Source organism: Capra hircus, chromosome 9, assembly GCF_001704415.2.
Source record: "Capra hircus breed San Clemente chromosome 9, ASM170441v1, whole genome shotgun sequence".
Lineage (NCBI taxonomy): Eukaryota > Metazoa > Chordata > Mammalia > Artiodactyla > Bovidae > Capra > Capra hircus.
In genome coordinates, this window is record NC_030816.1 from 89,461,979 (window position 1) to 89,480,073 (window position 18,095).

The 18,095-nt window shown below is 53.4% G+C and overlaps 1 protein-coding gene across 3 annotated transcripts in view; it reads right to left on the reverse strand.

Annotated features, from left to right (window-relative positions):
* The window catches only part of UNC93A (unc-93 homolog A (C. elegans)), a 34,089-nt gene extending 18,863 nt beyond the window's left edge, over positions 1-15,226 (reverse strand). The window contains exons 1-2 of one of the 3 annotated variants that reach the window (XM_018053466.1): positions 15,057-15,226; positions 2,050-2,179 (exon numbers count right to left, since the gene is read on the reverse strand). In XM_018053466.1, the coding sequence (XP_017908955.1) occupies positions 2,050-2,136 (87 nt within the window). In that variant the 5' untranslated portion in view covers positions 2,137-2,179; positions 15,057-15,226. Of the gene's footprint in view, positions 1-2,049; positions 2,180-9,288; positions 9,536-15,056 lie in introns of those variants that run through there. The other 2 variants (XM_018053467.1, XM_018053468.1) reach the window with 2 other exon arrangements.

Consider the following 18,095-nt stretch of genomic DNA (forward strand, 5'->3'; position numbering starts at 1 on the left):
ATGGTCACTCAACTCGATCTGCAAGTTGATTGGTTGATTGATCGGTCACAAGCTTGGACCAGCAGCGGCCGATGTGAGGCTCCAGGGCTGCTCAAAGAAAAGACAACACCTGCACAGATATCAGATGTCAATGATGCTGCCCAAAGGCCACCGCAGGGGACAGTGAGCCCTGCCGGGGAGACTCGGGGGCCAAGCTCCTAGGAGGACACGAAGGCCAGGCCTTCTCGTGCCAGAAGACTTTCTGGAAGGCGTGAGACCTGCAGGACGTGGGGGTAACCAGGGAAACGTCAGGGGGTGTAGGTGGGGCCGGGATGTTTAGGGGGTGGGTTACAGAGGCCCCATCCTGAGAGGAGAGAGCCCAGAAGAGTCAGATGCTTCAGCCAGAGCCGCTAAGCTCTCTTCCAGGGAGCTGCGGCAGGGACGGGCTCTGGGTCTCCCGCGGAGCACCCCAGAGGGGGCTTAAGCAGATGAGCACATATCAACGACCTCACTCACCAAATGGCCACCAAGCACGCTGAGCGCTGAGGCAGGGACACAGTGGCACAGTGGTGGGGGTGGGCCTGGCCTCGTGGAATTCACACACAGTGCAGGGTGAACCACAGGACCCCAGGTGCACACACAGGGCCGGCTCTCCCGGACATGGGGCCCCGGGCACAGGGAAGGAGGAGGAGAGACGTGACATTCACACTGTGACCTGAACCACAAACAGGAGGCTGACTGCTCGTGCGGGAGGCAGCGTAGACCTGTGTCGGGGTCCCCGGCAAGTGCACGACCACGTCCAGACCAGGGCTGAGACGCCGGCCTGCTCGTGGCCGCCTCTGGTACCTCTCTGGGCCCGAGAACGACGCGAAGCAGATGAAAGCAGAAGGAAGTGATGGAGACAGGCAGACCCCTCCGAGGTGGGAGTCAGCCCCCCGCAGGCCACATCCGTGCTATCCTCACATGCTGTTTCTTAAGCCAGGCCCGGCTGCAAGCGTCCAGACACGACGTGCTCTGGATCAGTGGGCGAGGAGGTATGGCCCGATTAGCAGGGACAGAGCGGGGTGAGCGGGTAGGTGGGCTCCTCCCATGACAGGTCGGAGGTCTGGTTCTCCTATATCTCTAGTCTTCTGAGGAGGAGCTGCTGGTGACAGCGGGCCCCCAGCAGGCGCCCTGGGGAAGACGGGGAGGCCAGCGTGGCCTCCCTTCAACTGTGCGCTCTCCCCACACAGAGGCCGCTCCGACAGGCTCTTGGGGAGGCCCTCAGATCGCGTGTATCCTCGAGTCCTGCGGTCCCAGCCTGAGAGCTGGGAATCCTGGCACATCCTAAGGCATGCCACCCCCCCCGCACCGCCCCGGCTGCTAAGTCCAGGGGCCAATCGGCTGTCATTGAGATCACAACTGCTCCCTGAGAATTCTGACCCCATCAGCCCATGCCAGGGCCCAGGGAGTGTGGCCTGGCCGACTTCCTCCTGTGCGGACGGTGGCACCGACGGGTCCACGCTCTCGCTAAGCTCTCCTTCCAGACACCACTCACCACATTCAACACGGGCTCAGTGCAGCACAGAAGCATGGGTGCTTCACACGTGCTAGCACATTGCAACATCCCAGAGCTCTGAGCAATGTCTACAAAGTCACGGATGATCCTTCAACTTGACTCTGGGCATCACCCTGGGCTGAAATTTCATTCTCTGTGAGCATAATCAGAATAGAGACTGCCCGGGGCAGATCAGGCAGGAATGCACGCGGACCTCTGACAGATTCGCGTTACTGTCAGACCACAGATTCACAGTGATCAGTCTTGTGTCTCCTTCTCACCCACAAAAGGCAAGGCAGACCTTATCAGACCCTAATCCAAGTCCAGCTCTGCTCGTCCAAGGGTCAGACACCAGCAGTTGTGCAATCCCGTTGAACTAGGAGCGGAGGCTGCGTGTAGAGCCACCGTCTGTGTAGAGGACTGGGGAGGGTGACCTGGACAGATACCCACGTTCCTCGCTGTCTGTGGCACGGATAATCTTGGTGTCCAGGAGGCGTCCCGAGGGGGAGGTCAGATGGCCTTCGCACACCTACCTGCAGGCTCTGCAGCCCTCCGTAGGCAGTGAAGAGCAGCAGAAACCCGAAGGAGACCACGAGGACGTTCTTCAGGTTCCTCTCCATGGCGCCGGCTGAAAGCTACACGCCCGGGCGGCTCCGCAGTTCCCTGAAAGACACCAGCCCGACTCAGAAGTCACGTTCTGTCCTGGAGTCCGAGTGAGATGTGCATTAGTCACCAAGGCTGCTGAGAGTCACTAAACTTGATAGCCACTGACTCCACGAGGACCCCAACACTGTTATTCGCCTTTTCTGCAACCCACAGTCATCGCTTCCTAACCAGGCAACACTTAGGACTCTCATCAGCTTGTGTGGACCGGAACTTTTTTCTGTTAATTTCCAATAGATATGGTCCATGTGGGACAGTGATGATTTTCATATCACACGGTATAATTGCCTACATTACGTAATTAGCTATATGTGAATATCTTAAAGGACAAAGTATACGTGTCAGCTTCAAGATCCATAATTCAAGTTCTGAAAAAGAGCTGACATGACTGTAAGACCCAAGGGCCAAAGTATTAGTGTGTCAAAGACTAAATGATTTCACAGCACTGCAATAAGGTAACAGGATTTATGTAACACTTTATGGCTTGCAAAGCCTTTTACACGCTGTCTCACTTACGGTGCGGTGATTATCATTAGATCTTAGACCCATTACCAGACAGGGAACAGCATCAGAAGACTTAGAGGGGTTTGAATTCCAGATTTAGACCAGTGTTGTCTAAGAGAACTTTCTGCGCCATCCAACACAGCAGCCATTTAAATTTCTATTTTAATCAATTAAGAGTAAATGCAACTGTGAACGCGCCTCCTCAGTGGCACTGGCCATGCTTTACGGGCTTGAAAGCCACGTGGTTATTGCAGCGGAGGAAGTGAATCCATAGTTGCATTTCATTGTAATTAATTAAAATAGAAATGTAAATGGCTACATGTAGCCAGCATGATCGTCAGGGATAGGGTCAGTCTCGAGTTTAAAGAGCTTATCTCATATCTCACAGCCAATAAGCAAGAAGCAAAATTGCTTGCCTTTCTGATTGCGAGTCATTCTATTCAATTATTAGTAAAACTTGGAGTTTGAAGACTGTTTCAAAAGCTCTGTGCAGCCAGTTATTTTTATCTAGCTCGGATTAATAAGGCAAACCTCACAGTGTAGGTAGGTGTTACCCAGGGTGGTGACCCAGTTCAGGGAAGCAAGCCATACCATATGAATAGCCTGATGAAGCTCTTCTCCTTGCAGCTTAACTTATTCCTATGGAAATAACATTTTGTGGAAAATGACAGTTCTGGGCATCGACTGAACATAAATCGTCACCTTACCAAGCCATGAGAGCAGCATGGCCTACGAAAAGCGATGGGAACCACAGAAACGAACGAGACCCGAGGATCCAACTCTAATCCCGGAGCTTCTTAGCCGGACCATCTCAAATGGATTACTGACTCTTCAAACCTCAGTTGCCTCTTGAAAAAGGAGGGTTGCAGAAGTTCAAGAGGCTAATGACTGGGAAAGCCCTTGGAATAGCCTTGACACAGATCACCAGTGAGTGTTAACTGGCCAAGATGAAGATATCAGTGGGGACAATATTCCAAGAAATGTCGCACGTATACGCTAGTGAGGCTATGTATGAAATAGATAACTGATGAGAACCTACCGTATGGCTCAGGGAACCCTACACAGTCCTCTGCTGCTAAGTCACTTCAGTCGTGTCTGACTCTGTGTTACCCCATAGACGGCAGCTCACCAGGCTCCCCCATCCCTGGGATCTTCCAGTCAAGAACACTGGAGTGGGTTGCCATTTCCTTCTCCAGTGCATGAAAGTGAAAAGTGAAAGTGAAGTTGCTCAGCCGTGTCCGACTCCCAGCGACCCCATGGACTGCAGCCCGCCAGGCTCCCCTGCCCACGGGATTCTCCAGGCAGGAGCGCTGGAGTGGGTTGCCATTTCCTTCTCCAATGCATGAAAGTGAAAAGTGAAAGGGAAGTCGCTCAGTCGTGTCCGACTCCCAGCGACCCCATGGACTGCAGCCCGCCAGGCTCCCCCGCCCACGGGACTCTCCAGGCAGGAGCACTGGAGCGGGCGCCATGGCCTTCTCCCGCACAGTGCCCTGCGGTAACCTAAATCAGAAGGAAATTCCCCAAAGAGGGGCTCCATGTAACAGCTGACTTTCCAGTAGTCATGCATGGATGTGAGATTTGGACCATAAAAAAGCCTGAGCACCAAAGAATTGATGCTTTTGAACTGTGGTGCTGGCAAGGACTCTTGAGAGTCCCTTGGTCTGCAAGGAGATCAAACAAGCCAGTCCTAAAGGAGACCAGTCCTGAATATTCATTGGAAAGACTGACGCTAAAGCTGAAGCTCCAGCACTTTGGCCACCTGAGGTGAGGGACTGACTCATCTGAAAAGACCCTGGGATGCTGGGAAGATTGTAGACAAGAGGAGAAGCAGACGGCAGAGGATGACATGGTTGGACAGCGTCACCGACTCAGTTAACGGGAGTTTACCCAAACTTCGGAACGTAGTGAGGGACAGGGAAGCCTGGCGTGCTGCAGTCCTTGAGGCTGCGGAGTCGGACACGACGTGGCAACTAAGCCACAGCATAGCTGCTCCACTTCACAGTATGGTGGAAACTAACGCGACACCGTAAGCAACTATACTCCAGTAAAAGTCCTTTAGAATGTCGTTCCTAGCATAACACGGACTTTTCACACCAATCTTATTCTCAGTTATCTGACAGCCTTTTTATTCTTCAGCAGCACTCTAGCTTGCCTCCATTCCAATCTGTCTTTACCCGTGGAAGACTTATATTTTCATACAGAAGACCTCCCTAGGGTTTTTTCTGCTACTCGCTGTTCAAAGACACCAGAATGACCTTCTGGACTTTCTAACTGGCTCCATGCGCACCTCCCAGCAGCTGCCGATCCAGCCGTTTCACTGGCAGCCAGGGGCTCCCGAGGAGCTGTGAGTCTATGCAGAGGCACGCCGGGGGCCTGCTTCTGGTCTCTCCCACCCCGCCCCTCTAACTGTCCTCTTCTAATCAGGAATCAATCGCTGACATCATTGCTTTACCAGGCTTGCTTCTTCAGTCTCCCTCCTGGTGTTTCCCCTTTGTCTTAAGAGGGATTTTAAAAATGAAACAGATGGTTTGCAATAAACCTTGCTCTCTAGCACGACAAAAATGTTTCTTTTTTCCCCTCCAGTTTTATCGATAAATAATTGACATACATCACTGTGTAAGCTTATGGTGGACAGTTTGATTTACATCTATTGAGAAATTATGGTCGCAATAGGTTCATCTAACACCCATCTTCTCACATGGATCCAATAAGAAGAAAAGAGAAAGGAAAAAATAAAAGGTTTCCTCACGATGAGACTGCAAAGATTCACTCTTTTAATAACACTCCTTTGTATCAGATGGGACTTCCCTGGTGGCTCAGACGGTAAAGCGTCTGCCTGCAATGTGGGAGACAGGGGTTCGATCCCTGGTTCGGGAAGATCCCTGGAGAAGGAAACGGCAACCCACTCCAGTATCCTTGCCTGGAGAATCCCATGGACAGAGGAGCCTGGTAGGCCACAGTCCACAGGGTCGGAAAGAGTCGGATACGACTAAGTGACCTCACTTAGGTTTGTATCAAATCAGCGCAAACGAGAGTCTCCACGCATACTTATCTTGTAGATGGAAGCCTGAACTCTTAGACCACCTTTTTCCAACCCTTCCCCCCTCCACCTTCTGCCTCCGGTAATCATAAGTCTGATCTCTTTTTCATGAGTTTGTTTTTAAATTTTTTTAAAAGATTCCCAATATAAGGGAGCTCGTACACTATTTCCTCTCTCTGTGGGTCTTCACTTAGCATAACTGAGGGCGAGGTCCATCCACGTTGTCACAAACCATAGGATCTCCTTGCTTTTCCTGTTGTGTATGGTATTATATTAATTGTCTATGTATTATATAAATGTATATTATATATATAGTGTGTGTGTTAGTCACTCAGTCGTGTCCGACTCTTTGTGACCCCGTGGACTGTATGTAGCCCACCAGGCTCCTCTGTCCATGGAGTTCTCCAGGCAAGGATACTGGAGTGGGTTGCCATTTTCCTCTCCATGTATGTATATGTACATGTATATTACATATACCACAGCTTCATTCATTTGTCTGTTGATAAAAAAACTTATCTTGGCTTCTTGGCTATTGTAAATAATGCTGCTATGAACCTGAGGGTGCAGATATCTTTCGAAGTTAGTGTTTCCGTTCTCTTTGTATAAATGCCCAGAAGTGGAATCTCTGGACCAAATGGCAGCTCTGTTCATGATTTTCTGAGAAACCTGCTCTGTTTTCCATGGTGGCCGCACCAGTTTACAACCAACAGCGCCTGAAGCTTCCCTTTCCCTCGTGTTCTTGCCAATGTTTGCCTTATGGTGACGGTGGTTCTAACAGGTGTGAGCTGGTATTGCTTTGTGGTGAGAGAGTCAATTTCTAGGCAGGTTGATAAGAAGTCCAGGGGTCCCCAAGGAGAGAGGGGTCTGGAATTCTCAAGGAGGAAGAAAGTACAAACATTTTTTTTTTCCCCTCTACATTCCTTAGGATTATATAACAATAATGTATCCTGCTTGAAGACAGTTTCTGGAAAAAACCTTCTGGCTAAACCTGTTATCTCAAAATGTAAATTATGGGAGTAGGTCCAGTAAGATCTTTACAACCTACATTTGATTCACTGTAATAACTAATTAAAAGGTATGTAACTCCGTTGCTAACACTAGCACTCTCCATCCCCCCTGATGTCTGTGTCAGAAACTTTCTCTGTCGCTTTTATGCTTTAATAAAACTCTATTACACAAAAGCTCTGAGCGACCAGGCCTCGTCTCTGGCCCCGGATTGAATTCTCCTCCGGAGGACAAGAATCCCAGCGTCTTTTGTGGTTCAGCAACAACCTTTCAGTGGTTTTAATTTGAATTTCCTTAACAACTAGTGATGATGACCACTTTTCAGGTATCTTCTCTGGAGGAATGCTCAGGTCCTTTGCCCATTGTTTAATTGAGTTATTTTATTTTCTACTGTTGAATTTATATGGGTTCTTTATATATTTTGAGTATTAGCCTTTTATCAGGTATGTGGTTTGCAATACAGTTTTCCTATCATGTAGGTTGTCATTTCCGTTTGTTGATTTCTTTTGCTGTGCAGAACCTGATCAGATTGACGTCCTCCCACTTGCTTAATTTTTATTTTGCTGTTTGTGCCTTCCTTGGCGTATCCAAAAAATCATCGCCCAGATCCACATCTGGGAGAATTTTCCCATGTTTTCTTCTAGGAGTTCTGTAGTTTCAGAACTTCCAGTAGTTTTTAATCTATCTTGAGTTAACTTTGGAAAATGGTGTAAAACATAGATTCTGTTTCATTCTTTTTCCTGTGACTATCTAATGATTCCAGCATCATCTATTGAGTATTCTTGGTTCCCTTGTCGAACATTGGCCGTATACGACTTGGTTCATTTCTGGGCTGTCTGTTCTATTGGTCTAATTGTCTGTTATAATGTTGCCTCCACACTGTTTTGAGGACTATAGCTTTACAGTGTAGCTTGAAATCAGGACGTGTGATTCCCCTGGCTCTGTTCTTCTTTGTCAGAATTTCTTGGGCTATTCAGGGCCTTTTGTGGTTCCACATGAATTTTAGAGGTGTTTTTTCTACTTCTATAAAAAAATGTCATTGGAATCTTGATAGGGATTACATTGAATCTATAGGTAGATTTTGATAATATTGCTATTTTAACAAAGTTAATTCTTCTAATCCATGAACACAGAACATCTTTTCATTTATTTGTGTCTTTAATTTCTTTCGTTGATGTCTTGTAGGTTTCAGAGTAGAGATCCTTCACTTTCTTAGTAAAATTTGTTTCCAATGATTTTGTTTTTGATGCTATTCTGAGATCAATTTCTTTATTTCTCTTTCAGAAAGTTTGTTGCCAGTGTATCGGAAACACTGCTGATTTTTATATGTTATTTGTATCCTGCAGTTTTACTGAAATCTTAGATTTTTTTTGGTTGAGTCCTTAGAATTTTCTTTACATAAAATCAAATATAAATAAGGACAGTTTTACTTTCCCCTTTACAATTCTAATGCTCTTCGCTTCTTTTTCTTGCCTGATTGATCTTCTAGGCCTCCCAGCACTGTGTTGAATAGGAGTAGGAAGAGCAGGCTTGCCTTGTTCCTAATCTTAGAGAAGTTCTCAGCCTTTCACTGTTGAGTATGATGCTTGCTGTGAGCCTGGGGACCAAGTCAGGTCTGAGTGTGCACTGACCTTTCTGGTCAGCCAACAGGGGAAGCCACAGGCTGTGCTCTGCCTCCAAGACCCCTGCACGTGGGGCTGTTGATGGGCTTTGTGGCTCCCGGGTGCTCTGGGTGGGTCTCTGGTTGCTCAGGCTGAAGCCTGTATTCAGTGATGAGCAGGCCTCTGGGTCCCTGCCCTAGCTCAGCTGGAAAATCAGCTGGAAAATCTGGGCTTTCTTAACTGAAACCGACGCACACCCTGAGCTTCCTGATCAGACAGTCACTGGCAAACCATCAGCCCCACCCAACTCTCAGCTCGAGCCCTGCTGGGCCGCACAACTTCCAGGAGCCCTTGCTGGTCCTCCGGTCAGACGGCGCTTCGAGGCACCCTACACGTGGGTGGGGGTGTGCCCGGCTCTCTTGCCCGGGCGGGAGGGGAGGGGCTGCTCCTGGCCACCCTCAGTTTCCCAGTCGGCTCTACAGCCTGGAGATGCAAGGAGCTGTCATCAGCCTTGGCCCTGAGTTTGTCCACTGCCCGTGGGCAGCAGAGAGTGGGCCACACTGGTCCCCAGCTTCGCTCTGGGGGCCACCTGCTCTGCTGCTGCCCCCCAGCTTGAGCACAGCCCGGCGCACAGCTTGCAGGAGTCCTTGCCAGCCTCCTGGCCAGACAGGGCTGGCCAGCTGCCCATCAGCAGGCGGGGCTGTGACTCAGCTCCTGCCTGGACCTGGGCAAACAGCTCTTACAAAACTCCAGTCAGCAAAACTCCAGTCTGAGGATCTAAATCAGGCGAATCCACACCCAGCAAAGCGGCGCACAGTGCTAGGGGCGGGTCGGGGGAGGCTGCCCTCACCCCAGATCTTGTCCCACTCGGGGGTCTGGAGGCTCGAGGGGGCCCCTCTACGTGGTGTGGTGCCAGTGGGGGGAGGGGCAGCGCGCTGAGCCTGCGGCCACTTTCTTACCCGGCACGTGGTCTCCCAGTCCCTGGGGTCAGGGCGCTGTGGCCTCCGCCCAGACCTCCAGGGCTTCCTCAGTGCTGTCCCGCTCCCCAAGGCGGTCAGTTGCCCTGCTTGTGAGGCGAGTGAAGTCAGGAAGGGCCTGTGTCACCGTCGTGGTGACATCACTCTCCCAAAATACTTCTTAGAAGAGATGTCCTCCAGGAGGGCTTCCAAACTGTTACTGTGAGGAGGATAGTCATGTGACGCTTTCCCCATGATCAGAGGGGCCCAGGCTCAGAGGTGTGTCCCAACCAACTCACGCCTACCTGCAGACGTGTGGTGGGGACAGGCAGGGCAGGGGAATTTCCAGGAACCGAAAGGAAAGCTGTCTCGACCTTTCAACAGCAACAGTGATGTGTTGGCAGAACCGTGGACCTGAACCCCAGGACAGGACAAACCTCAAATGGCTGAAGAGAGGCGGTGTGAGTGACTCAGAAGATATCAGCAATCGTTTCGCTCCTCAATGTTAACATCAATACCAGACCCTTTGATTAGCTTCCCCGTGGCTCAGGGGTGAAGCATCATGCAATGCAGGGGACGCAGGTTCTATCCCTGGGTTGGGAAGATCTCCTGGAGGAGGGCATGGCAACCGACTCCAGAATTCTAGCTTGGAGAATCCCACAGGCAGAGAAGCCTGGTGGGCTACAGTCCATGGGGTCGCACAGAGTCAGACACAGCTGAGCATTGCCGCTATGCAGAAAAAGGATGATTTTGCAGCCCTGCTTAAGTGTTCGCGATCACTTGCTAGGTATGAAAGTGATGGAATGTTCTAGAGAACTGCTAATGGCCGACACTGGTGTGACTCTACCTGCCACGAGGTGTCACTGTTTGGCGGCCACTGTGGGCGTGCTCTGTCATGTCCAACTCTGTGTGACCCCAGGGCCTGCAGCCCCCCAGGGCCTGCAGCCCCCCAGGGCCCTCTGCCCATGGGGTTCTCCAGGCAAGAATGCTGGAGTGGGTTGACATTGTCTGCTCCAGGGGATCGAACCCCAGGCTCCCGAGTCTCTTGCCTGGCAGGCAGGTTCTTTACCACTGAGCCACCTGGGAACCTTCTGCTGCCCAAGTTCACCAAAAGCAACGAGGGGTTGAGCGCTGAAGAGCCACACTGTAAATTCTGTGGATTTGTTTTTGGCTGTGCTCGGCCTCTGCTGCTGCCCTCTCCAGTTGCGGGGAGCGGGGGCTGTTATCCAGCGGTGTCTGAGCGTCTCGCCGCAGTGGCTTCTCTTGGGAACTCGGGCTCCGGAGCTCTCGGGCTTCATAGCTGCCGCACCCAGCCTCAGGAGTTGTGGTTCTTGGGCTTAGTTGCTCCGAGGCACGAGGAATACTCCCGGATCGGGGAGGGAACCTGTGTCCCCTGCACTGACAGGCAGATTCTTATCCGTTGCGTCACCCAGGAAGTCCAAGAATCGCATTTTAAATGAGCAGACTTCCTGCTAAGAAGCTAAACACTGCTCTGAATTCAAGGGAAGTCTAATCAATGATTTACTCTTTTAAAGGCATTGCTTATGTAAGGAAATTTATATCAACTTTTTTGACATTTAAATCTGACATCTTTGTTAATAAAAACAGCACCAAATAAATTTGCATTTGTCCTATTCATTAATTAGACTTTAATCCACATAAAGAATTTAAAACGTACATGTAGGGCCCGAAACAAAATATTGCCTAAGTTTAATTCTTACACTCTGGAAATAAATGTACTTAGTGCTTTGTTTTTAAGAAAAAAGAAAAGCAATTTATGTTAGCATAACTCTAGCTTGGGAAAGTGTTTTTGAAACAGGAGGGAAGGGAGTGGGGTGAAACCTTTGAAATAAAGACAGGGCCTGGGGATACAACATGGACTGATTGGACTCAGGTGGGTCCAAGGCGGCAGAGTCAGCAATATCACGCTCACTGTACTCCCAGACCGCACTAGCCTGTTACTCCAGGAACCTCTTGACATACTTCTTTTCCATTCCAGTCCCCTACGATGAGAAGGACCTTTTTTTTTTTGGTGTTAGTTCTAGAAGGTCTTGCAGGTCCCCATAGAACCGTTCAGCTTCAGCTTCTCTGGCATTACTGGCTGGGCATAGACTTGGATTACTGTGATACTGAGTGGTTTGCCTTGGAAAGGAACCAAGATCGTTCTGTCACTTTGAGGTTGCACCCAAGTACTGCATTTCGGACTCTTCTGTTGACTATGAGGCCTATTCCGTTTCTTCCAAGGGATTCTTGCCCACAGTGGTAGATTATAAGGGTCATCTGAGTTCAATTCACCCATTCCCGTCCGTTTCAGTTCACTGATTCCTAAGATGTCAACGTTCAGCCTTGCCATCTCCTGCTTGACCACATCTGGTTTACCTCAATTCACGTACCTAACGTTCCAGGTTCCCACGCAATATTGTTCTTTACACCATCGGGCTTTACATTCACCACCAGGCACATCCACAAGGGAGCGGTTTTTCCCCGTTGGCCCAGCCGCTTCACTCTTTCTGGGGCTATTAGTAATTGCCCTCAGCTCCTCCCCAGCAGCATACTGGACGCCTGCTGACCTGGGGGGCTCATCTTGTGGTGTCGTATCTTTTTGACTTTTCTTACTGTTCATGGGGTTCTCTCAGCACCTCAGCAAGCGAGTGGACTCTCAGAAGTGCCGTAAAAGTTGCAAGGCGGGCCATCAAAACCAAAACATGAGCAGTGGCCCAATGCCTGGAAATTTCCACCTCTTCCCCCAAATAATTGGAATAATCCTCCCGCCCATCAGCCTACGAAATTACGCAGCCCGTACAAGCTACCACACCTCGTGTCGGCGCTGTGCTCCCCTCCGTGGCAGCCCACACTCTGGGCTCTGGGGTGTGCTTCTCTCTGAAGAAATCCACTTCTCACCTCTCACTGTCTCCCACGGAATTCTTTCTGAGATGAGACATCAGGAACCTGAGCTTCATCCAGTCCTGAGACCAGGCGTGTGCTCTCGGTTGGAAGACCGTGGGGTTTGGCCGGGTTCAAGCCCCAGTCTGAGGGGAACGGTTTCATCTTCTCAAAGCACGTCTTCCAAAGCAGCTAAACCTTTAGAGCAAGAGGGTCACCTGCTGACCCCGAGTTGAGATGGTCCAGGCCGTGCGGACGATGACACTGGAGCTGGCAGGGGCCTCTCCTGGGTCCAGCCCCGCCTCTGCCAAGCTGTCACTCAGAGAGCAGAGACCCTCCTCAGGGCCTCTGCTGACACGGGGCAGAAAAAGACGAGAAACAGTCCAAATGCTTTCACCCTCAAAGCACTCGTGATGGGAGCAGCGCCCAGCCCTTGCGAGACTCCGGTCTCTTGTGCCCTCCGGGTTCTTAGCATCCCTTTCCACCAGGCCCACCTGGGCCGCCTGACTGCACAGCCAGAACCTTCCAGGGGAACTTCGAGGCCCTGGCCTGCAGCACTGGAGAGGCCACACACCCTCACGCTGAACGGAGGCAGCAGAGAGAGGGGCAGGGCATAGCCTCAGAGGACCTACACGGCCATCACGGACACCACGCGAACAGGTTGGAACTGACTGGACCCAAGACGGTGGAAGATTCAACTTCCAGCGGTCCTTGAGCCTCACTATACACTCTCTCTGACACGTCAGCTAAATGACACACCCACGGACAGCATCCCAATTCCCAGGCTGATCATGAAAGGTCAGAAAGTGGGCAGTGGGGCCCCTTCCCCAAAACAGAGGGGAGAGCCCCCCACTCATTAGCCTATGAAGTTGCCCAGCTCGTAGAATCGAGCCAGCCCGCACCTCGGGTGCGCCCACCTTGTCAGAGGGACCACACTCTATGGCCTGAGCACCTGCCTCGGGGACCTGCTTGCCCGTTACTGTGGCCCACTCTCGAATTGTTCCCTGCTGGGAGCCAAGGGCCCTCGTGGCAGCCCGTCCCGGGGCTCAGCCAAGGCCTGCGATGGGGGCCTCCTCTCAGGCCCCGCCGTCCTGCAACATCTTCACAAAGGAAGAGGGAGAAGGCGGCCTTTCCCTTCTCTCTCTTTCCCTTTCATTATAAAAGCAGAGCTCACTCATTTCTCCAGACAGAGCCCCCTCACCTGCCCTTACCCCTCCCAGTGTCCTATATTAACACACCTACTTCTCACGTATCACTTTGCCTCTCGCTGAATTCCTTCTGGGCTGAGACATAAAGAACCTGAGCGTCAAGTCCTGAAACAAGGCGTATGACTTCAGTTAGAAGATTGTGGGTTCGAGTTCCAGCTGAGGAGTTGAGTTCAAGTCCTCCCTGAAGCCAGACACTGTGGGTTGGAGGTCATCCAGAAGAGGGCAGTTTCGGAACCAGAGTGGAGGAGGCTGGCAGGGCATGGCCACCACTTCTAATACGCCTCACATTTGCCGCGACAGGCGTGCAACAGAATGGGTCAGAGGGGGCCCTGTGATGGGGGCTGCTGGAGCAGGACACACATGCACACACAGACATGTACGCACGCTGTGCACACGCGCACGCGCACACGCTGTGCACACGCGCACGCGCACACACACGCTGTGCACACGCGCACGCGCACACACACACGCTGTGCGCACGCGCACGCACACGCACACGCTGTGCACACGCGCACGCGCACACACACACGCTGTGCACACGCGCACGCACACACGCTGTGCACACGCACACACACACGCTGTGCACACGCGCACGCGCACGCACACACACGCTGTGCTCACGTGCACGCGCACACACACGCTGTGCACACACGCACACGCGCACACACACACGCTGTGCACACGCACACACACACGCTGTGCACACGCACACACGCACACACACGCTGTGCACACGCGCACGCACACACGCTGTGCGCACGCACACACGCTGTGCACACGCACACACACACGCTGTGCACACGCGCACGCGCACACACACATGCTGTGCACACGTGCACGCGCACACACACGCTGTGCACACGTCCACGCGCACGCGCGCACACACACGCTGTGCACACGCACACACACACATGCACACACGCATGCGCACCTTTCTCTCCCAAAGGCATAACCTCGCTTCCTGCCCAAGGCGCCCTCTGCTGCCTTAGGCAGAGAGCTGCTTTCACAATCTCCCACGTGCCTGCTGGGTGCCCACCCCACACCAGGTACCCTTCCAGGAGCCGGGGCGGGGCCCTGCACTGCCGGGGCGGTGAGAAGCCACCCCCCACCCGCCCCCGTCCTAGAGGAGGAACGGGAAATAGACAACTAGGCAAAGAGAGAAATCAGACAAAGGCAGGGGAGACGTGCGGGTCATCCCCCAGACAGAGCAGGGAACGTGGCCGAAAGCCTGGGGACGTGTCCCACCGGGATCCCACCCCCACGTCTCCACAAAGCTGGCTAAGTGACCACAGCACCCTGATACAGCCGCTCAGCTCCCCAGATGCAAACCCAGGCAGATTTCTCTGGGTGGAAACCCACAGCCCTGGGTCTGCCGTTCACAGACCGGCTCGGCGAGCCCCGCGGAGAAGAGCAGGTGGCCCTGGAAAGGCAGGCAGAGCGCCGAGGACCCGGATGCCACAGCTGGACAGCGAGGGCCCAGCGCCCATGGGCTCCCGAAGCTCAGATGTGGGCAAGGGTGGCGATGCTGACGGTATGTTTTCTCTGCAGGCCAGGCCGTGGCGGATTCCGGCACGTGGGTAAATCCCCAAAGATAGTGTTGACTCTGCTCCACAGTGCGCAAACATCCACGCTGTGAATGTTGTCCCCACACTAAACAACGCCCCCCTCCGCCGATTTTACCTAGTTCCGTGGCCTCCTCAGTCCCATCGCAGCACACGGCTTCTTACCCTTGGAGAGTGTCTGAACCCTGAGATGCTTCCCTGGTTGGCTTCTGCTTGCAAAGGAAATGGCTCTTTTCAATGGTACCGTGGGCAAGTGTGTCGTAATACTTGTTTTCGCTCCAGCAAGTGGCAGGACCTGTTTGTAAATTGCAGAGCCCCTGGCAGCTGCTGACCTGGGAACTTCTGAACTCTTTGGGGAAAAAAAAATTTGCTGGCAAGATGTAGAGAGACGGCAGAGAGACGGGGGGTGATTAAATGAGAACACTGTGTAAAGATCGCTACTGGAGGTGATTGTGTGGGCTCTAAATAAAAATGGTAGGAAACCATTGGCCGCTCACACTCTCCTGCGCTCCCCGACGAGCCCCACCTTCCCTGAGCCCCACCAACGCACCGGCTGGTCTTCGGGGGTAAAGTGGTCCCGCAGCCCCACCCTGGTCATCCATCCTCCCACGCTGCCTGCCCACCGGACCAACAGTTCCCTGAGGCCTCGCCTGTCTAAAGGCGGCTGGAGAGAAGCAAGTGATGTGGTGGGGCCCTGGAGAGGCTGGTAGACGGTGGTGCAGACAGCCTCTCTGTGTCCCGATGCGGCCCCTGGGGCGGGACTCTGCATGGGCTTCAGGGGCCTGGACGCAGAGGAGAAGCAGGGCTGCCTCCCAGCCAGGAATCATGCGGCGGAGGGCCCGGCCAGCAGGACCGTCAGCCCTCTCTCTGCCCCAGAGAGAGCTGGACTGGACATCCCTCCCTCTGCCCCAGACAGAGCTGCCTGTCTCTAGGGCATCACCACGTACCTGCTCATCTCAAGCAGTCTAGTCACTTCCCGTCCTCCGTGCCAGGGACCCAGGAGTGGCAGCAGGCCGGGGAAGGGCACTCCTGCTCGGGCCAGGCGAGGGCAGGCTGATGACGAGCTCTGAGAACCGGACGGGATTGTGAGTCACAAGGAGGGAGAATTCTGTGCAGTGAGCCTCTCACAGCCCTGGCCTCTGTGGCTGGGGTGAGCCGAGTGTCCAGCGCCCCCGAAGAGGGACAGCCAGCTGGGGGGCACGCAGCGCCTCCGTGACTGGCATCTCTCCTGAACCGTCTTTCACGGCTGAGAGGCAGCGACACGCCCGCCGCGTCAATGGCCGTCCAGGCCGGGATGGAACTCTGCACCGGGACCTGGGCTCTTCCTGGGGAAGAGCGCCTGTGGGCACCACAGGCAAATGCAGGATTCTCCAAAGAATCCCAAACATCCTGCTTCTTAATGCAGCTGAGTAACAGTGTGATTGATGTTTCACGGTGTCTGACCCGTGGCTCGGGAAGCGCCGCTCACCTGGACTGCTCGAGTGAGGACGGGGTGGGGCGACAGGCACCTCTCGTCTCCACCTCCCCCGCCCCCCAGCATGGATGCGTCAGGCCTGTTCTCAACAGCTTTCCTTCATGGTGCTCACGCTGCCTCTCCTTTCTTCCCTAGGAGCTGAGAACCCTGTGTCTTAAGAGCTGGTTATGAGCTCTGCCGAGCATCTCACCGTGCCTGTGAGGTTGCGGGGGGCGGGTGGGGGGGGGCGCGGTCCAGGGGCCTCAGCAGAAAACTACACTGACGGGGGCTCCCTGGCCTGCAGGAGAAGGGGTGCACAGGTTTGCAGAGGTCAGGGCACGGCCCCCGAGTCTCACCCCCACCTCGGGGTTTGGAGAGCCTGAGGTGTGCTGCTGGGGGGCCTCCCAGGCCAGGGGCCACAGCTGCCCATCTGTCCGTTTGTAGCCCCGTCCCTAGGACTGAGGGGCATTGCTCTACATGCTTTGCACTCGGCCTTCACCACCTATTTTTTGGATTTAGTGAAACAGACAGACTCTACCAAACAAGATGAAGCCTGACTTGTGGGTGTCACACTCCCAGGACACTCTGGGAGAGTCTGACTACAGAACCATTTCCTGGAGTGCCCTGGGGTCCAGAAGAGACCGCGATGGTTGAAAGGTTTGCAAATGACTGTATCTTTGGCCTCCTAAGTGACGCTGACATTGCTCGTTGGAAGTTCCTTCCTGCGACCACCACACTCTCAAAACTTAAGCGGTTGTAACGTCTCTCACCCTGAGAGGGGTCTCTGGTCCTGCAGACCCACCACTGAGGAACGAGGACTCGAGCTTCGTGCTGCGGAGGCCGGAGGTCGTTTGTGTCCCCTCTGCCGCGGGAGCCCCGGGAAGGCCTGCTGAGGGCGCTTGTGGGACCAGCCTTGCCTGGGCCGCTCGCCTGGTTCAGCCACTGCTCTGTCTCCTTCACAGCAGAGACTCACTTCTAGATGCCTTCTTTCAGTCCCACTCCGAGGGAAAGACGCCCCCGACTCCGAGAGTGCCAAAGCAAAGTTCTTGGGCAGGAAGGCAGAAGGTTGGGGCCCGCTCCAGAGGGACGCCCACCACCCTTGCTGGTCCGGTTCACCCATGCACAGCGGTGGGGCAGGAGTCCAGAGGACGCTGGTGGGCACAAGGCCATCTCTGGGACGGGGCAGGGAGACGCAGGGCAGGTGTGGTCCCTGGGCCTGGTGATGCCTGAGAAACGTCGAGTCCCAGCCCCGCAGCCACGCCCCCTACTGTGCGAGGCTGGCAGGGACCCTCCCCCGCCCTCTGGCATCACCGTCTGGATTCACCCGGGATCTTGAGAGTTGGACCATAAAGAAAGCTGAGCACCGAAGAATTGATGCTTTTGAACTGTGGTGTTGGACAAGACTCTTGAGAGTCCCTTGGACTGCAAGGAGATCCAACCAGTCCATTCTGAAGGAGATCAGTCCTGAATATTCATTGGAAGGACTGATATTGAAGCTAAAACTCTAATACTTTGGCCACCTGATGTGAAGAGTTGACTCATTGGAAAAGACCCTGATGCTGGGAGGGATTGGGGGCAGGAGGAGAAGGGGACAACAGAGGATGAGATGGTTGGATAGCATCACTGACTCGATGGACATGGGTTTGGGTAGACTCCGGGAGATGGTGATGGACAGGGAGGCCTGGCGTGCTGTGGTTCATGGGG